At 34.8% G+C, this 22,461-nt stretch overlaps 1 protein-coding gene across 2 annotated transcripts in view; it reads left to right on the top strand.

The window, feature by feature from the left end:
* Positions 1-22,461, top strand: part of LOC142975928 (uncharacterized) — a 114,294-nt gene that overhangs the window by 48,084 nt on the left and 43,749 nt on the right. Inside the window, exon 1 of one of the 2 annotated variants that reach the window (XM_076119086.1) lies at positions 3,676-3,946. The exons of the other annotated variant lie outside the window; for it this stretch is intronic. Within the exon in view, the coding sequence (XP_075975201.1) occupies positions 3,926-3,946 (21 nt within the window). The 5' untranslated portion in view covers positions 3,676-3,925. Of the gene's footprint in view, positions 1-3,675; positions 3,947-22,461 lie in introns of those variants that run through there. 2 annotated transcript variants of the gene reach the window in all.

Raw genomic sequence — 22,461 nt, 5'->3', positions numbered from 1 at the left:
TGTTGTCTTGACATTTATTTTTGTTTAAAGCCGACATTGTGTTTGTGTTAATTAGAAAAGTAAATGTATGGTGAAGCTGATAGGATTGGCCCGACTTCGTACAGGTACAGCACAATTTTATGCCTTTGATTCCATTCCCATGAGAATTTTAATTCCATCGATCCCAAACAAACGTTGTCCAGACAGTTTCAAATTAAAAAAAAAACCTAATTTAGTTTAGTTGTTCAAAAGTTATGCACATACATACATTTCGGTGATACATTTTTATTTACATTGACAATGCCACTGGTCTTCAACCGATTAAAAATTGAAGGTTTATTATACCTTATGTGTTTACCCGACGTTTCGATCGAATTGCATCGACCGTGGTCACGGGCTCAAAAGTTTGGTATTTGTTTGCGCACATCGGACTAACCCATATATTACTCAGAAGTTAAACCTATAAACAATCCTGTTTCTATGTGTGGTCTAGTCACATCTGCTACATACCAAAAGAATAAACATACAGATATTAATGTCATTTCATAGAATCATTGCTCATACGAAGAAGTTGAGCCAAGAAGGTTAGAAATGTCAATGTGACACATACAGGAAGTATTGGAATGTCTCTGGAATTACAGGAAGGTGTGAATAAAAAAAATAGTTCTTAATTGTATATATTACTAGCTGACCCGGCAAACGTTGTTTTGCGTTAAAAAAGAAAAAAGTGTCACTTAGGGGCATTAAAAATAGATGTTGGCCGATTCTCAGACCTACTCAATATGCTCACAAAGTTTCATGAGAATCGGTCAAGCCGTTTTGGAGGAGTACGGTAACGAAAACTGTGACGCGAGAATTTTATATATTTTTTTTTTGTGAATCTAAACCATTCTCAGATCCCCTTGAACACACACAAAAAATTTTATCAAAATCGGTCCAGTCGTTTAAGAGAAGTTCAGTGACATACACACTTACAGAAGAATTATATATATAAAGATTAGCCAGAATAATGACGTTGTTTTATAGTTTTGTTTCGGCCTGCTATGAATATGATATCTATATGAAATATATCCACTTTTCACCATTTCCAATATTAGTGATGTAAAAAGGGACCAACCTATTGCCTATTGCCAAACTCCGGGTAGATATTTTCTAATATCAATGTTAACACCTATAACACTTTGCCCGAGAATAGAACCCGGGGTCTCATGATCAACAGTCGTATACACTACCAGCCAGAGAGTAGCGTAAAATAAAATTTAAAGTATATTCTAAAAAGCGTAACTCCCAATTTTTAGGTGCTTTAACCCCATTTCTTTTACAACAAACGACCGCATCGAAACTTCCCCATTAGTGAATTAACAACACAATATCAATTCTGTACGAACATCTCGGTAATGACCCGTATAACTAAAGTTCGCTATCGATACATCATGATCGTTATCTAATCGATATAGCCGTTGCATTTCCCCGCATCGTTTGAAGCAACTACTTTTGTTCTTTTGGGGCCGATTTGCAGGGACGATTCGCAGGCCCTTTGTATTTGTTCGGAATATTTTAAATCTGAGCTCAATACTCCGAGTTTCGTCTTTATTAGACGAAAGTGGGAAAGTGCTTATTCTTATTTTTACTACTACTTACTAACGTTTTCTTAGACTGAAATTTGTTTTTAAAATCAAAGGGATAAGTTTGATAAGGACCATAGCTAATGTTTTGGAAATACTTGAAATTAATGTGACATGTAAAACATGTGAAAAGTAAGTAGCTGCTCCAGATTAAATTAACTTTGGCTTGATACCAAATTCAAGTTCATTGTTTACATAATAAGCTTATCAAGTCCAAAGTTACAACTTAAGTACTTTGCATCCTTCCTATTAGCTCTATGTAGGATCACAGATCTCAGAAGTTCTGAAGTTTTCACACAATTTCGTGTCCTAAGTCCCTGTCGATTGTCCCAACCGATTGGCAGGCATCAACTCTTATATGGATATCGAGAGACATTGGCTATAAAGAAGCGGCCGTCTTTGTTCTCGATTCCCACGGCTGATAGCCAAGAAATCGATTGGAAACTTTACTGTACTTATTTGTTTATTTTATGTGAGTTTTCTGTCTATTTAAAGTAATTTATTGGCCTATTTAGTACTCGTTGACCCCAAAAGCAGAATTAAGCCAAAGTTTAATTTCTTTTTATTACACTTTAGTATAATTTTGACGTTAAAAGGGTTATACATACATAAAACTTTCCTCTGAAGTTTTGGTTGGTTAACTGGTTTAATGTCGATAAAAAGTTTCATAACTATGCCTACAAAACAAAATCTAAAACTTTTTTGCATGTTTCTTAAAAAATGTTATTCCATTAGAATTTAGAACACTAGTTTACTAGTTCAAACGTTTCCTCAAAAACATCATAAAACAAATAACAAGTTGTAACTTTTTATTCAAATTACTTCTTTCACTATTTTTTAAACCTTAAGCAGTGTAAAACTACATACAATGTTCTACAATGACCACAAACTGAACGCCTTTGCCACAATGAGCACAATAAGACCATAATGCTTATGTTTTTGTTTCGTTTGCATCTAACAATGGCTGGAGTAACCCGCGGGTAATACATCATTACCATCGTTATGTGCAACTGTTATAATAGAGCTACCGGTAACGGAATCGTTGAAATATTACTAACATTGTTTTTTGAATTTGTAATCTTAATTTTGCACTCAATTTCGACAGAGTACTAGTTATTTTTAAGGTAGAGACACAGTTACACACTGACTTAAAGCAATATTTCGCATATGACAAGAAGAAACGCAAAATTTATTGTTCGAAATATTAAACTTATCTGTCTGTCTAGAAATACATTATCTACGGTTGCTATAAAAAGACACGATTAGTCGTCGGATTGGTATCGTTAGATTAAACGTCAAAATCCAATTTATTTCCCATCAAGATCCCGTTCGTTGAACTACTGCCAATCTAAATTTACACATACACTATAATTTTGGAAATCAATTGTGTGTAACCAGTACCGCAAGGAACCAAACGAAATTGTCTAGAAAATTCAATAACGGTCTAATACACGAAATTTTTAAAACACTTTATGTTCCATTGCTTTTTTTCTGACGATTTTAAAAATTGATTTAGAAGCGGCGTAGCAATACTTTATTGATAAGCTAAAGCTTCGTGTTTTACACCGTATTAGCTTCAGACTCGGGCGATAATACCGGTTCCATGACAAAATAATCTCAATGATCACTGTCGACGAACTCCAGTGTCTGTCTGTCATCGGCAAAAACATTTCGACTGGCCACGATAAACTCGATAGAATCGGGTCGATAGTCCGACTTTTTGCTTCAAACCTCTCCAATGACGCATTGATCTTATAATTAATACAAGATTTACTTTTTGGAACCCTCAATTTAAAACCTGATACACAATTAAAAAAACACGCTATTATTGACGGGCCACAAAATAAATGTAGGTCGCTATTAAATAACGGGCTGAATGTAGACGTTAACGAAGTGTTGAAATGTCATCGCATATATTTATCGTATGCAGTATTTTGGGTTTATAGGGTAATAGAGAAACTTTAAGCACCAACGTTGGGGTCGCGTTGATCGGTGACCTCCGAACTCGAATGGTTCATTGAGCATAGCAGCTGAGCGGCATCGTCATCCATTCAACCGACGCTATCGCCCGTCGCTCAGTGCCGATCCTAAACACGGAACGCGTCACACGCGCCAACGTCGTAGGCTGCGTAACTGTGTGCCTTTGCTTTTAATTTTTTTTACGCACGCTTGGCGGGAAGTTTGACAGTTGTCAGATATTTTTTTTATACGGAATAAAAATACCAGCCATATTGTTCGTTTATTTTTTTTAATTTGTGAAATGTGTGTTTGATTGTGACAAGTAAAGTTATAGTTTGCAAAACAAAACAAAGTGAGTTAAGATGACGACCGTATACCATGAGGTGAGTGCACGACATTTTCCACTTGGCATTTAGTGTTTTTGTTGAGTAATTGTCTTGGTAAATTGGACCCACTGTGCTGACCTTTGAGTTTTTTTCTAATTTAAACTTTTTAATCGCAACAAAATGTTCTGCGAAAATTAGTTGACATTATCTGACGTTTAAGTTTTAAATGAATGAAGTTGTTGATGTATTTTAATTTGAAAATTTGTAATTTAACGGTCATCTAAAACTCGGGTTGTGTATGAACACATGTGCCTCTACAAATATTTTTTTGTCAGCCAAATGGTGTTTTGAGGATGTCACTGTTGTGCTTCCGTCAATATTTGTATAGATGCTGCACCCACGTCTTGAGACGAGTTTTACATTATTTAGCATGTGTATGTATGCACACATAGTGATATGTTTCCGTATAATATTTTATTTCAAGTGTAGAGCCAGTGGAGCGATTAGGTGTGACGTAGGTATACGTTTACACGAGAGGATATTATTTCCATATAATTTGATGACAGAAATAATATTAAAAAGCCTGTTTTCTTAGCGTTATCGTTACGAAATCGTTCTCATTTTCAAGGCTATTTAGATTCAAGATCAAAACGCCTACAAACAGTTCCTAAAAGGCCTGTGTTAGTTCCTGCAGTACTTAAACGCCTATCTATCTCTTTAATTCCAAAAATGTTTGTAGCATTACTTATAATTGGTAGGCGGAAAGGAACGTTAAGACTGTTTTTATATTACCTATATAAAAAATAGCACTTCCCTTGCTTATGATTCATGTAAAGTTTTTATATAGAGGGGTTTGTTACTTTGAAATTGGAAAGATACGTTTTATATTTTGATAGGGTCTCCAAAATGCTGGTGTCAAAAATCTTGCATTTTTGTTAAAAACTATAGCAATCGAAAAAAAAAACTTCTTTTAGGAATCTCTTTAACCACCAACCGTAAACTAACGGTTATTAAATACGATAGATAAAGTGTCAGATAACGCATGGATTTTTATATTTCAATAGAAAATCTATCCGTTAACTTTTATTATTTGTGAAGTCTATCAAAAAGTACTGTAGGATTCTATAAATAATTTACGAGTTCGAAAAAAATCCCACTAGTTCTTTATCTATTCAGAATTCGTCCCTTTTCTATTTATTCCACCTGAGTACACCCATAAAGGGTAGTTTAAATGTTCTCAAATAAAAAGAACTATCAAAACAATGCATCGAAAACACGTTTGAACTAGGCAAAGGGTTCTTAGAACATGTTGGAGTACAATAAGACACTGCTCCGCCCCATTCCTATCCTGTAGGAAATAGTATAAGTTTCTGGAGCTCCGTATCGAAAGGATAAAAACGGGCACCTAAAAACCCAATACTCCGCTGCTCGTCTGTCACCAGGCTATATCTCATGAACCGTAATAGTTAGGCAGTTACTGGCAGTTGAAATTTTTATAGATGGTACTACAACAACAAATACAAAAAACTATATATAGATTTACAAAAAACGTGATTTATTTGCTGTTTTTTTGTACGGAATATGGGAGTGCGTGAATCCGACTCACACTTGACAGGTTTTTTAAATTTATTATCACATCTACACTCAATTTCGAATGTTTACGCAGTATATTTTGGTTTGTTTGAACAGCCAACGGAAAGCAACGTGCTATCGTATCGTTCAAGTTTGTTTACAATGTTTATATTACACTGTTTGTTTACAATCAAATCTGTGTTCTTCCTAAGATATCCATCTATGGACCTCTTTTTTACCGGACCTGTTAATACTTATCGTTGCCAGCTGCCAATTAGTGTATGTTTTCTTTTTTATTTGTGGTCTGTGGTATATCGTTCTTTTTTTAGATTCCTGTCAATACGGTTGGTATTGCTGCGTTCTTTTTTAAATGTGTAAATATAAAAATGGCGGTTTTATTTCACGAAGGTTAGTTGTTTGTTTAGTATCTTATCGGTCAAGTCCGTTAGATCAAGCATCCGTTTAACGGTCAAATATTTGCGTGACTTATCAAAGATTTACGTTAATATTTTTTTGCTATTATATTTACATATAACGAAATCTTATTATAATATTTATTTGGTCATTAATGTTCACGATTCATAAATAACCAAATATTTCTGTGCGGTCACGAATTTAATTACAGTCTTAAATATATTTATGTAATTATATGCATGACTAATTAGTGCGTGAACGATTGTTATTAATAAAAGCAAAGCTACCAACACAACAATTTTATAACCCCAATAAATAAATATAATTAGGCAAATTTTGTTTGTGTGTGTACGAATAATCTGAAACTACTGAACCAATTAAAAAAACATTTTATTTATTTCTGTCAACTGGTTGAAGACCACAAGTAAATGGTCTTATAGTGTTACGGGGTTCACAGGACACTTGTGCGTTACTTTCACGGTAGAGACACCAGGCCAAACCTTGCCACGCAAAACTTAACCAATAAAATGTACAATAAACCCAAAGTACAAGCAAATAACTGTATTTAGATAACTTTCACAACTTTCAAAAATGGTGATAATGTGTGCGATACCCGTCATTACATAGTTCAGAGTTGCAAGGCTGACTTTCACTGTCATCATCATTGTTTTTGACTATTATATTCGTATCAGAGTCAAAGTTCGCGTGTTAAGATTATTTATAAATAATGTGTTTGTCTATCTGTCTGTGCTTCCAAAATAACCGTGTAGTCTGTAGTCCATTAGTTAAGTATGTGATGACGAAGCAAACATACATTTTTATATATCTGGTTTATGGTTCTGGCTGTTTGTCAGTCTGTCTCTCGAGGGGTATCTTTGTAACGACTGAATCGATTTTATTGAGACTTTATTTAAAAGCTAGACAAAGCAATGCTAGTCGATTTCAGAAACATTAAGATTACTTGCAGGGAAATCAAAATATCTTTTAAGATTGACCCAGAGAGGCGCTTTAAAAAATTGAGTATACGGGATAATCAAAAAAAATACAAGTGAACAGCATAGCTAGCCACGACTTACCCCCGGTTTTTGAGGTACATTTAGCGGTAGTTTATCTATTCAATAGCGTTAAAACTCATACAAAAAGAAACGCAATTCGGGGGGTTATTCGCATATACATTAGTACTAAAATCGATACTACACGTTTCTCTTTGAGTGTTGAACAAAACGTGATTGAATGAACTTAGCTTCTTTTGTTACTAATGGTGTCTCGCCTTGAATGATTTGTTTGGTGTTATTTTGATTTTATACCTCTATTGCATGTCATTATTTTGATGGATAGTGTATTAGACTTGTTTGTGTGGAGCTTTCACGGCGCTTTCTATAAAGGGCTGGAAAGAAAGTACCTTTTTGTTAGGTGAACTATTGATATGCGTCTATAAATAGATGTATTGATTAGAACTGTTTGATTTTTTACTGACCATTTCATACAATACGCAGTATTTTACCTCTAGGGCTATTTTTCCACTACTGAGAAAGGTCTCAGGTCCTCCCGTAACGAGGGAGGGGTAAGGCCTTAAGTCCTTTTGAAATCGACTAAATGAATTTTACTTTCAGCAAGCTTTGTAACGGGATGGACTCTACTTTAGTATGTAGGAAAAATATTAAACCCAAGATATATGTGATTGCATTCGATCTATCAAAATTATAATATTATTATTATAATAAATAAATATTTACAAATTGGCCGTTTATTTACCGACGTAGTGCTTTATGATATCTTTCACTTAAGAAGTTTTCTTCCACATAAATGCATATCAACACAACTGGTGGTACTTTGTTAAATAAAAATTCCAATATAATGGTTTTCTTCTTAAAATAAACGAAAGCTAAATTACATACCATTTTAATAACGGTTTTATTTAAATTCGTGCTATAATAATTAATTTGGTACAAGAAACTTAATTTTGCATGTCATTGAATGCGTAACATTAAATAATTATTTCGATTGTTATTACTTATGAATATAAGTTTATGTAATCTTAATAATCATTATATTTTCTTTCTTTGGATATCAATTCAATAGTTCCTTTCGCTTTTGGCTTTGTTCTTATCAACATTTTATATGGTGTTGGTTCCTTCAAGCAACTTGAAAACTTCTAACTTGACTTTATCTAGTCGCTCTTCTTACTTTTTTTTTCATCGAATGGGAAAGTCATATGACTGTCCCATTCAGTTTTCAATGATCCCACTGCTGGGCAAGGGTCATCTGTTTATTATCAGGCGATTTCAAAAAAAGGGGGAATGTTTTCAATTTGTCGCATTTTTTTTATAAATATGTAATCATCCCTTAACACATGATTTTGCCAAATAAATATTCGATATGGTGTTTTGAATTAACAATTGCAGAGCTAAATCAAAGTTTATACTTGCACTTTTACAATTATCATAAATACCACTATACTACCCCTTACATAGCTAATGTTTTCTTACCACACTGATCGTTTGCAAGTGAATGTAAGTCTTCCTGATTATATTTCCTATATATGATGTAAACAGCATATAATATAATATGCTACATTATATCATTTATGATATAAACAGAGCGTTACTGATTCAAGATTGACAAACATACAAATTGCTTGAAGCGCGTAACAGTATTATTATGAAACATAATGTGCTACAAAGATTTACGATTTATCCAGACTGTTATTGATAGAAAAACGTTTATCGTGGGGAATAAGGGGATCTGTTGTTGGTTTTTATACCTGGCGCCGTGTTATTAAGATAGAGGATCAATATCCTGAGATATGACGAAAAATGTTGTTTAAATAACGCTTAATCGCTACATATGAGTACCTGTGAATCAAATTTATACCAAACATTGCACCCATTTTAAAAGTAAAGCACTTTCAATAGAATCAACTTCTCACTTTAGGTTAGGTTAGGTTTCCTGGGCTTTTTCCGCACTTAGCCTCTTAAATGGGCCTTTGTGCGTGTATCTACCCTCTCACATTGTTGCGTTGATTCACCCTCACTCCAGCCAACCTAGTTCCTCCCAGAACTTCAGTAGCTTTTTCAAGTTGCTGCAGGCTTCCTGGAGTGTTGTTGTCAGTATTTTTGTTCGTGCTCGTTGGTCCGCCACGCTGTTGCATTCCACAAGTACATGTTGTGGTGTTTCCTCTGCCTCCATGCATCCTCTGCACAGAGGGCTGTCCGTCACACCTATTGTACATAGATGTTTGTTTAGGGGACAATGGCCGGTTAGGATTCCTATTACCTTGCGTATTTTGTCCCTTTTTAGACTGATAAGGTTGCGGGCAAGATTCTTAGGTGCCACCGGAACTGCAGCCTTAGTTTGCCTGCAACCTTTGCTGTTGTTCCATTCTTTTAGGTGTTTCGCTTCGGTGTTTCTGTTCAGCCAAGATTTAATTTGTGCTTGGGGGATAGGCAGTAGTGGTTCCGGTCCAAGTACTGTTCCATTTGATCCCCTTTTAGCTAGTTCATCAGCTGCATCGTTTCCCATTGAGTTGCTGTGCCCTTTGATCCATTGCAGGGTAACCGTGTTCGTACGTGCAATAGCCTGGAGCGCATTATGGCATTCCAGAACAAGGGCAGATGTTATAACGTTATTTTGTAAGGCTTGTAGCATGGATGCACTGTCCGAGACAATTTTTATTTTTATTCTTAACTAGTGAGTAACTTCTCACTTACTTCAACCGCGATCACGATTCGATTGGTGACCAATTCTATATTCCATTGACTATTTGCACGAACCTTATAGTTTCAGTTAAACTATTAACAAGTCAATGATTCCATTCTGCTTATAGCTTCTTTATATTTTCACATTTAGCTCTAGGTTCACACAGCTCTACATAATAATATGTAAGAGAACAAACTAAATACTAAAACAAAAATCACCTCAATAAACAAATAATAGGTATTACTCGTATGACTAATCCCGTATCCCTTTTATTTTCTTTTAATATTCATTTAACATTCATATGTTGTCCAGAGCATGTCGAGTCGTGGCATGGTGCACGTTGCGATGACGTCACACACTGAGTCATTACATGCTAGCCATGTCTGCCTCCCATTCGGTCATTCACGGCGACTTATTATTTATAGATTTCGATCATGATTGGTATCTAATTAAGGTTTACGTTTTGGGAATTGTTAATGCGAGAATGTTTTTCTGATTGTGGTACGTTTGGAAGGGTCTTTGCTGGCCAATGATAAAGCCATTTACAAAAGAAACAAATAAAAATATGTAAATGCTACGATTTTTAAATTCTATTAGTACATAGTTCATTCTATTAGTATCCCGTGATTGCTTAACCGCCAAGTTATGAAGGGTTATAAGGCACCATTTTTTACAAGTAAGTTGTTTCTTTTCTTTGATATAAAGTTATCATGAATATCGTAAGTTGTGATTAAGATATTTCATTCATCACGGTACTGATGTCTTATGTCACTTTTTATCTTTCCTAATGGAGATTGCAGTAAACGTGGGAATTTGCATAAAATTAGTTAAAGAAAAAAACCTAGAAGATACTAGAAGAATTATATATCACAAAAAAATCCAAAACAACTAAAACTTTAGATTATTCCCATAATTATTCACAGAACTCAGTTACGATTTCTGTACAATATGACTCAATTTCCAAATGTTTTTTTACCAACATTACATGTCAAAATTGCAGAATACATATTTAACACAATTACTCGTAATTAGTTACGCTAATATAAAATTTCCACACGAGTCAAGGTCTTTTGTGCAAGGCTTTGTGTTACGTGATTCGGCTGTTATGAAGACAGGTATTATTTCAGCTAAAAAATTACGTCTAGAAAAAAAAATGGTCATTGAACTGGCATTGTCTGAACAGTTGACTGTTGCAGTCCAATATAAAAGTATCTTTATTTATCCTTCACCATAAGACCAGTTTCCCAATATTACCTTTTATTTAAAACATAGTCTCAGGTTTGTGTGTAACCCAAGCTAAATGACAACATATGTTTTGAAAACAGTGGTTACTAAATAGTATGTAAGCATGTAAAGATCGTACCAAGTGGCATTCTTTGGTTTCTGCCTACCCCTATGGAAAAAGGCGTGATATTATGTGTGTATGTATGGTTACTTAATATTGATATTGAAAATAAATTAAAGTCTGATGCCTAAATTATAAGATCTAAAGGCCTTTTAGACTAACTATAACAAAGGGTTTCTTTTTTTTGACAATTATAATACCTACACATATGAGGTTAAAAGTTCCACTCCACGTAAACACAGACCTCACACATATCAAAAAGGTGAAAGTCAAAACTAACATATTCAAAATTACAAAAGGCCTAAATAAAAGAAAAGTTTTATTAACCTTCCTCAATAGAAGAGTAAAGGAAACAACATGTCTTCTAAACGACACTTCACTTTAATAGTTATTGGAAATGCACTTTTAAATGTAATTTGTGTTTATATGTTTATTCATAGTTGGGTTAGAAACCTCTATTTTCGAAGCCGGTTTTGTAAATGATAGTGTACGATCTCGGGGTCAGTGGGATTTAGTTACGAACACAATTTTTGTCCCAATGACTTACATTTGATGGTCCATATAAAGTTCCGACTAAGCATCTGAATATTCTTCAGCACGAATTTAAAAAGGATGCAGTTAATTACTGAAGTACCTAAGTTTTGAATAACGCTTACGCTTATATTAAGATTATGCTTACATTACGCTTGTATTATGGTCGAAGGTGTATGAAACACAGTAGTGTTACATAAGGTGAAAATAACTAATGTTAATCCCATGTGGCATTTCATATACCACGTTGTCAATTCCAGGGTTGCTCTTGGAGAACATTCCAGAAAAATTGTTAAATTCAAATAGCCTTCAGAACTCGGGAATCAAACCGGTTACCTCTGGGTCAGCAAAACTACCTACTTACTTACACAATAGCAGAAGTGTAATAGTCTTATGTGTGGACAAAAATGTGCAAGTTAAAAAAAATCACTTATGCGGGCTTAGATTAAGATTGGGGCACCCACTTGTATGAGTCATCTAAATTGAAAAGTAATAAAATATAATAGGCACATAAAATATTTCGCGACATTCTTCAATTAAATTCCGACCAGAACACCGCACCTAGTTCAAGATGGATAGTTATTATTTAAATAACCATAATATATGAGATAATTAAATTAAAAACATTATGTTATGCTTCAATATGTTATGTTTCTGATAAATTATTTTAATATGCTTTAATACCGCAAATTATGATTATTTTACATTTTAAAGATTGTAAAAGTCCTAATTTGCAGTCACGAAAACTGACATACACAAATTCGTAAGTACTGATTCATAGAGCATGTATGTTGAGCACTTATTTCCGCTGGCCGTGACACTTGTACCGTAATAATGTCAAAGAACAAAAGCCCAACTGTCTCCCATTCAAATATGTGATTGTACCAGACTTGTCTTACTAACGCAGTTTTTTTGCCCCTTTGAGCGTCCTTTCGTCACGGCATTCGAGTCTACGAGGTCGAGAGGCCCCTGAATAACACCCATCTATCTTTATATTATTACTATTTCATATTAATCACGAAATGAAAATGTATGACCAGCAACTTTTTGCAATTTCTGTATTGACTTCCGCATTATAATGTCTTCGAGCAATTATAAAGAGCTATACAAAACAAGTGCGCGATGATTGTTGTGATTATGTAAGTGTAAAAAAATAGTGAACAGCAAAAAGTATAGCGCGAAATAGTTCGAGCAGAGCGCTTTGTGAGTCATTGCGAGTTAGACAAAAATTATATTGTTCCAGTGATGGATGTACATACATTGACTTGAGTAAATCTTATTATTTCGATTCAAACGACTGTAACTTAAATGTAAATAAGTTATGAACGAATGAGCTGTTCTAACTTCGTCCATGACTTTTTAATTATCTTGTGTAAGCTTACCTTTCTGGGAACAATCTTTCTCGTTGGCGTGAAGACGTACCGTGGGAGTGTCGTTCTCTTGACGGTTGACTGATGTTACCGATCACAACTACAAAATAATGAATTGTGTACCGTGAAGCAATCACATTTAGAAAAACCAACTAGTAAACAATGGAACATCATTTGCTTAATTGAGAGGAACTTAGCCTGGGAACCAAACGAAAGAGTCATGGAAAGGCCACTGGGTTAACGCACTGCACACACCGTCCGAAACTACGGAAGGTTTACCGTCGTTATGAACACATGAATGATGGAAATAAACGATAAACTGCACATTAGATTAAGATACGTTGTTGACGTTTAATCTTCCACTTGGAGGTACCAAATATGGCACATCTTATAACTAAAACTAGTTTCACGTTGATTGGAGTGTGTAGCAGGATGTTATTCCAAAGAAAACCATCAAATAAATATAATTATATGGATTTATTTTCCGCTGTAGGCGAGAAATTCTTCAGTAGATTACATGTCATCAGTTAATGACACGTCCCTTGGAGGCAGCAATAAATGAATCGCATGAATAGAACATAGTCAATGAGTATCTTCGGACTTATTTCGCCCACAAACTACATATCGATCACCGGATTTGGTACGCGAGAAATTTTATAGGCAGCCGAAACCGATTGACCTCGCCTTTGCTTACTAAAAAACTAAATGTTGGTCTCATCGTTCTTCCGGAGCCACGGTGAGCCGACGCCCACAAATCACCGGCCGGTGATACGGATAATACTTGTAGCGCGGTTTTGATCTTAGAAATTCCAAGTGATTAGCATAAATAGAGCCGGTCGAGGCGAGGCGATTGAGATAGCCAACGGTTTGTTCGGCCACGGTCCGTCGCCGCGTATCCATTCAAACGAGATCGGTTACACCTTAATTTATTCACAAATTATCTGATATCTCTAAATATCGCTATAAATTAAACAATAGCTTATTACGATGCAAAGAATTTATAATGTTGATTTAGGTGAAATAGCGTTTACGATGATCGCCCGTTTGAGTCGGCGTGCATAATCAATTTCGAGGCTTTGCACTTGACCTTGTACGCATTCGATTTGTTACATCATGCGTGGATTTTGCTTAGCGATATAGATATCAGAGAATCTATTACAATAGATGGAGACTATCTTAATTGGTATAATTAAGTTACCTTGGATATCCATTAGGTTTTATCACCCGATAAAACTAGATCAGAATCAGATATGACTATCAGCGGAACAATAGTGGAGCTGCGACAAAGACTTTCCAATTGACCTTTATTGGAGTTAGTTGCAAAGGTGTGTGGAAATAGTCCAAGGTTAGCCACCGGTAACGGATTTGAGATCCGGCGGTCACGACTTGAATCGATCGGGCTCACTTAAATCTTTAATAATTGTTGTCCTGCACTCGCACAGAAGGCGTGATAAGACAGATACTGTTAATATCCGTATTACATTAGCCTCGTTTAGACGTATGTTATTTATGTGAACAGAATGTTAGTTAGGCGCATTTTGTTAGCCTTTGAACTCAGACCTCAGGTGTTTCGTAATAACTAGGTATTACTGCATCATAAAGAGGACAGTTTTGATTGTAACTTGACTGGGTAGAGGTTAAAGGGTTGTCTGCTTGATCTCGCTTCTTGTTTAAATTATGCTTTACGTATTTAATTTTAGGTTTATTTCTAAATTTATAAATGTCTTCAGTATTTCTTAAGTTCTACAATTTACCAATCGTTGAAAGTAAAGACACAAGAAACAAAAAGTAAATTCACCAAGCAATCAGTCATCTTAACTTATTTCGACATTGGATTGGTTCAGCTCATGAGGTTTCCGACGATTACCTAACAGATTAACTTCGGATTGAACAAATTTTCCGAATGTTTCGTTTCCCGTCGTCCACGGTCACGAACAGACTATTGGCGAGTCGTGTGATCGGCCGTTCACCGTAACAAATTTTGATTTTATGGAATTGCATAGTGTGAGCCAATCCCTCGTGTCCACTCATTGCAAATTATTCCACACACTCGTGCATTTTGTCAACAGATTTATGTGTAAGGTAATTGCCCAACGGTTATCCTTTTTGTATATCGCTTAATGATTATTTCCTTCAGTCATGTTTAACGGTTTACTGCGTAGAGTATTCATAATTTCACTCCTTTTAAGCGTAGATGCGCTGTCTGTTTACGGATACAGCTTTGATGAGATATCAACATACAAGTGTATAATATGCAAATATCTGAAAGCTGTCCATGTGACCCACAAACCGGGAGCGGAGTACTGCGGCGTCGTGCGGCGGCGTGGAAGCGCACGCGCCGCTGAACCAATCCTACACGATAGCGAATACGAGATAGCCACCGTACACAATGTTTTATTAATCAACCCCATTGTGTTGACTCCTTCGTAAAGCCTTTTAGAGCGCACTTGACTATTCATGAAAAAAGATAGTCGAGTTTATTCTTGCGACTGTCTTTCTCAGAAAATGCATGGCTTTATACGTTTTATGGGTAAATTAATGTAATTATTGTTGGCCGATTGAGGTTCCTGTACTTTTTGTTTTGTTTCCCGCTGTACAGGAAATACTAGTTAGAGGTAATAAGTAACTGTACACGACTAACTGTATCCGCTTAAATACGGGTATTGTGTTGCTTTTAGTGCGAATTGCTTAATGTCCGGAGAAATTGTATTTTGTCTGAACAATTTGTGACAATCAATCATTTTAATTCGACGATTCATTAAGTACATACCTACCTACTATGGAAACTGATCTTGAATTCTTTGAAAATGACACTGAAGCAGTGAAAGATTACAATTTCAAAGCATTACATATGCAAAAGAATACCATTTGACATGTTTACAAACATAGTCCAAAAAAGAAAAAATAAATCAACATTTTGATAAAAGACCACAAAATCAATAGAAAAATAAAAAAGAAAAAAATAACCACTTCACGGAACTGCGGTCGCACGTTGAAACTATCCAGGCAGTATCTATCGCGGTGCATCTAGACAGGACCACCGGCTGAGAACATTAGCATATCGGCGCTCGCTCCATCGCCGACCTGGTGCATAGTACTGTATCTATGTTAATTAACCGTTACCAGTCCTTTTTTACTAGGCTACGGATCTTAGACGATGGGTAGAAGAGATTCATGTTTATTTGGTACATATTTACGTCTCTGCCAACCCCTATGGGAGAAAGTCGTGATTTTATGTATTTACATATTTTGAAACATTACTGTCCTGCAATTAGACTTTATCTGCACCTTTTGGCAATATCAATTTTGACAGTTGCAATACAATTATAAGTACCTTTTCATCTATATATTTAACTAGATGACCCGCGCAACTTCTCTTGTGTCACCTAAGAGAATGGGTCGAAATTTTCCCCGTTTTTGTATCGTTTTTCGTTGCTACTCCGCTTCTAATGACCATAGCGTGATGTTATATAGCCTATAGCCTTCCTCGATAAATGGGCTTTCTAACACTGAAAGATTTTTTTAAATCGGATCATTAGTTCCTGATATTCAAACAAACAAACTCTTCAGCTTTATAATATTAGTATAGAAGTATAGATATCTCCTATTTCTATTGTTGTATCTGGAGTTAAGTAGACTTGTTAATCTTCGTTTACCTTCACTTTAGCTATTAAGTTATCCCGGACTTACTTGTCTCTCAGATAAAAGGCTCCGCAATAAACAGTTTTATGCCTGCTACCTCCATATAATTTCCCTTCAACTGAACCAGTCAAATAAATCAACACATTGTGCCATAATAAGATTTCAAATGATTTAATAGCCCTAGTCATAGATCTTTGTCTACGTAATAATGCAATTTCCTTCGCTAACCTATTTGTTTTGAAACATACAGTAAATCACAATTGACGTAATTCTACCTATATTACTATATGTATTATCTACGATTCATCTATACTCTATACTAATATTATAAAGCTGAGTTTGTTTGTTCGTTTGTTTGTTCGTTTGTTTGTTTGTTTGAACGCGCTAATCTCAGGAACTACTGGTCCGATTTGAACAATTCTTTCAGTGTTAGATAGCCCATTTATTGAGGAAGGCTATAGGCTATCATCACGCTACTACCAATAAGAGCAGGGTACCAGTAAAAAATGTTACAAAAAACGGGGAAAATTTTGACCCATTCTCTCTTATGTGACGCAAGCGTAGTTGCGCGAGTCAGCTAGTTTATCTATAAGTATGTATATATTATATTCCATTCATAATGTATAACAATATTTCTATTGAATAGTGCTTAGGTTCTAAGGTTCCGCATTCAGTTCTCATGCCTCGTAAGGTATTCATTGATAAAAATCACTTTGTTTATATTTAATCTGCCGTTCACGATTGTGCATTTATCTTCTCAATAACGTCTATTATTAGATTCAAATATTTTACAAAACAATTATTATCATTGTAATTCTTCTATTCATCTTCTTCTTCTTATCGTATGGTTAGTGGTCAACCTAGTGTCAAAGTTGTTCAAGCCGCCCGAAAGGCCTTTGTCTTGGCTTAACGACTGTTATCTTAATTGATAACAACCGGGACCGACTTTTTACGTGCCCTCCGAAGTACGGAGACGCCCTGTTCAAATACCACTATGCGGTCACCCATCTACGGAATGACCGCGCCAAGATTTGCTTAACCCACAAATCGTTTACCGACCGGTGAGCATGTTGGTGTCTTCTATTCATTTACAGTAACAATGTTCGTAAAAGTTTCACTCTCGATAATTTAAAATAACGATCTTTTTTAATACAAACGTTTTTATTATCAAAAAAACATTAATTGCTGATATTCAGGTTACCTTGCGAACGTAACGAAACAATAAATCAGACTTTACTACAGTTGTTTAAATTCCATCACAATCAACAGTTGTAAATTCCGTACATCCTGATTGTGAATGAGATTAAGTTTCCTGTTCCGTTATTAAAGCGTAAATATTAATTAATGTAACTCAATTAAAAACTATAACTTTAATATCAGGTCAATCAACAAGCTGTTTATGTAAAATCTAATCTGCTTTGAAAATTACGATGACAGTTAAATTGCGATAGTTTATCAACTTTTGATGCGACTAATGCCTGTAATTTTATTGAAGCAGTAATCTAGACATTTGCTATTTATTGCTTTGTCTCATCTCAGAGTGGATTTGTCTCATTACTTGGACATTTTAAGTATTTCAACTTATTTTTTCATTCTATTGAGGGCATCCAAAGTCCCCAACCCGCACTTGGCCAGCGTGGTGGACTCAAGACCTAACCCCTACCCCTCGTTTGGAAGGAAACACTTGCCCTGCAGTGGGACAGCAATCCATACTAATATTATAAATGCGAAAGTAACTCTGTCTGTCTGTCTGTCTGTTACTCAATCACGCCTAAACTACTGAACCAATTTGCATGAAAATTGGTATGGAGATATTTTAATAACCGAGAATGGACATAGGCTACTTTATCCCAGGAAAATTACGCATTCCCACGGGAAAATTCAGGTGGCGGACGAAGTCACGGGTAAAAGCTATGGGTTATAAAAAAACTTATTTTTTACTTTGAAAATGTATGTATGTAGTAGCAGCCCTAAGCGAGGCGTCTGGTAATGTGTGTAACGTTTGAGATTATTCTCGCCTGTCCATTTGACAGGCTTATGATGGCCGCGGTTAGATTGCATCGCCTACGCCTCCTAGATTAAGACTATTGCTGACATGTCTATTTGTTTGATTGCATCTCAGATGCGGTTTTGATTAACTTCTATGCGCAATAAACGGCATTACTAACTGCTATCTCCACTTATATGGGAAATAATTAGTATGGTAAACGGTTCAAGTTGACACTTGCTTGCAAAGGATAGGTGCGAAATTGCTTATCGTGGTTATGGTATGTTGGTTTTTAATTAACGCATTAAAGATAATGAACAGTTTAAGAATAAAAGCAAGTTTTTACTCGGTTAAAACTACTTCACCGTTATCGTCAGGCAAGGACATTAAGATCTAGTAGACTATTTATTGCTCTTCATATTTTATAGAATTCCCATTTAGATCCATTACAGTTTTGATTACTTTCTTATCAGGTTTGCTTTTAAAATTAGAAACGGTGTGTCGAACATGATGGATTTTGTTCTAATTTCATATTTGATATTACAAAATGCTCTATCAATAGCTAGAAAGTAGGTACATTTGTTGCGTGGGATTAACATTTCAAATACAATTTGGTCACGACTTTTAAAGTATATGAGTTCGTGTCTTAGGTTTCGTTTTCTATCTCCCCGTTCTAAGTTAGTCCATTAACAAAAATGTTTATTACGTTCGTATGTCACTCTCACTTTCTCTCGCGTAGGCTGTGTCATTAAAATTCTGTACGTCGTTTCGTGATTGTAATTCAGTAAAGCATGATTGGTGGCGGTCGGCATGGGAGCTTATTTCAATTCGTGTTGACAATTCAATCCTTCTTGGTATGGTACTGCAAATTAAATGCGTCTGTACGTTCCGAATTCATAAACCTGTACGAATTTGAAATAAACGATTAACATTTTCAAGCGTTTTTTGTTCATGTATAACGATTTCGTATTCTTAATTGATATTTTGAGCATCCACGCGATGATCTACTTTTTGTCGATGTATTCAATTCGTTGTAAAATTTTGATTTAACGATTATAAATTGTGCGGTAACTTCACATTTTACTGTTATACATAATTCATTATCCGCTTGGTTTGGCATCTTTGATTATAAATCGTTTGAACATAAATAATTAATTACTGGTATTGTTTGTAATCAATTTGATACTGTCTTAGGTTTGTCTATTTGAATCAATGATTCATTGTTGGCTATTGAAGGTTCATCAATGATGAAAGAATCCACATCAATAGTAGGTGTTCTATTAATCGTCTCGTTAGAAGAGTGACGTCATCACTATTGTTTATGTTACGTAACGTTTGTTTTTGATGAAATGCAATTATTTTAATTTGTTTCTCGCCGGCAGATGAGCCAGTCTCAAGTTATGAGCGGTTATTGTCGAAATTTAATACATTCATTGATATTTTATTTCTGTAAATGGTATGAAGCCTTGTAACGTTTTATGGAAATAAAGTTTTTTATATAAAGTCTCCCTTTTTGTTGCGACATGTCACATTGTCTTACTGGGTGGCGATGAGTTGTCACACACAACCATTTATGAAAGATGTCTTGTGTAAGGCTTTCGTATAAGGGTAAACATTCTTATGCCTCGAATGTACAATAATTTAAATGTAATTTTATTGTAGTATTTTTGTTAAGACCATCTACGATTACATTATGTTATTTCGTAACCTTTTGACTTCAACATTCTTTAAGCCTTTATTAACTGTCCTTGACTTTCAAGAGGCCTATATTTGACATTTGATAAAAAGAAATCGAAACAATTTTAACGGTCATTAGTTATAGACCACTAGTACTACTAGTTTGAGGATCACTCAACTTTATGTTGCCTATATTACTTGCCAATTTACTTATTTAAATTACTATACTTATAAATAAACAACAATTTGTGGGGGGGATCTCCTGTTAACGCCTATGTTAGACAACTTCGCTCTTGCTTAACGAAGTATAAACTAATTATTACTTCGAATCAATTGTTCGTATTTAGCTAAATGTGTGTTGACTTCTAGCAGTTTATTTTTTCATCATTACCCTTATCGTAATATAAGTTGACGCGGCCATCAGCATCTTTCTTTCAAATTTATTTTCTAACCAACAATTCTCTTATAACTTGCGGCAATTTCCTCACTTCCACAACCGTGGGAGTCCATTACTTGTCTACTAGACGCCACTATACACGATACTCGTTCGATAACCGCCTACCATCAAACAATAATGATCGATTGCAAAATATTGCAGGCTACATTGTTATACATTGATGTTTTGTTTGAAGAGAACGATCTACTAGATATGAAGATATGAAGAACGATTATGTTGTAATAATTGTGGTAATAAATGTTGACTTTGTAACTTTTTCTTATGGAATAAGTAAGGGATGGAAGGTTTATGTCAGTGTTCGATTTGGCTTAGATACTGGCCAGTGTAAAAGTAAGATTAATTATGTGGAAATAATGTCATCAATGTTTAGATGTATGTTGTTTTTCTTTGGTAGATTAAGTACAAGGATTGAAGACTTATGTGGGTCGTTACTTCGGTGTTTAAATACCGGACGATGGAGAAAAACTTCAACAAATGAAATACTTGTGTTTGTTTTAAAACATCATCATGCTTTTTTGCTTTATTACTTTGAAACAAGGAGACTTACTCAGCAGTGGAGCAGTTATTTTTAGTCTGTCGAAATTTGTACATTATTTATTGAAAATGTTACTTGACTAGTGTTTGCCTTAGGTTATAGAATAATGGGTCTACGTCTAAACCATTATAATAAGTAACAGAAGAAGTGCACCAAAATTATTTCTTATTTATCTACAATATATTATTTCGAGAGCATCTTCCCCATTATTAAAGGTATCAAAACAATAAATCTTGAAAGGAAATCAATGATTACAATCAGTTCTATAGCTAGAGGTGTAAGACATCCCACGTCATTTCGCTATCTTTATCTCGAGTCTTATCGAGTTTAGTACAGTCGTATCTGCACTTTTTTGTTTTAATAGCATGTGCACAATGTGTTGTGTTATTTTTTATTTTTTGTTCGTGTATTGTGATAAAGTTTGTCTATTTTACTTTTTATGTATATTTTAAGTGTTTCAATGCTGCTATATTGGCATGCTTCTACATGTAAAAAAGTGAAAATATTTGGAGATTGTTTATACAAAAATATCTTTATGCATCGTTTACCACGTAACTGACATTTAAATGGAAAAAGTTAATCAATAAAAAAATCTACTGCCCGACCTAGAAATCGAACCTATACTCTCATGAACAACATTAACGTGTTCAGAATAGATATAAGTCATCATTAAATAATATAATTCATCTTAATTGCCTTAAACAACAATTACAGTTAAACACGTTAAACAGATATAGTTAGTGTTGCAACTATATTTCATAGTGCGTTCATTTAGACCATGTTCTGTTTGGTGCTCTACAGATTCGCTACTAAAACATTGTTGTACATCGTGCTTCAGATTAAGGTAGAGCCGCACATAAACTAAACCCGGGTTGTATTCAACCGAATTGTATTAAATAGAGAAATTAGTTTGAAACTATGGACTTTGGTAACCTATCTATAGTGATCACGAAAAAGCAAGAAAAGAAGATAAACGGAAATAATAAATAATTTTAGAAAATAGCAATCTTTGAACTAATACAACAAGCTTAACCAAAACTCGTCTTTTGTTCGTATTATTATATCGTATATTACCTAAAAGCAAAATTACAGTAAAGAAACAATATTAGAGTCCTTTAGGACTTAATAACGCTATGCGAATGGTCAAAATTGAACTAAACTAGAGGTCTATTGACCACGCACTATGTGGTTGAAGTTCGTCGCTTAACAAAAGTTAGTGACCACCTTTATGCGAATCAGTCGTGTTCACGAGTGCACCACATTCGTGCCAAGGTCTTTAATATTTCACTAATGTTCTATCTGCTTCGAAAATTATATCGTAAGGCTTTGTTTCTAACATAATT

The sequence above is a fragment of the Anticarsia gemmatalis genome, chromosome 10 (assembly GCF_050436995.1).
Source record: "Anticarsia gemmatalis isolate Benzon Research Colony breed Stoneville strain chromosome 10, ilAntGemm2 primary, whole genome shotgun sequence".
Classification (NCBI taxonomy): Eukaryota; Metazoa; Arthropoda; class Insecta; order Lepidoptera; family Erebidae; genus Anticarsia; species Anticarsia gemmatalis.
Note: the sequence above shows the minus strand (reverse complement) of the source record. Positions and strands in the feature narration are given on the sequence as shown.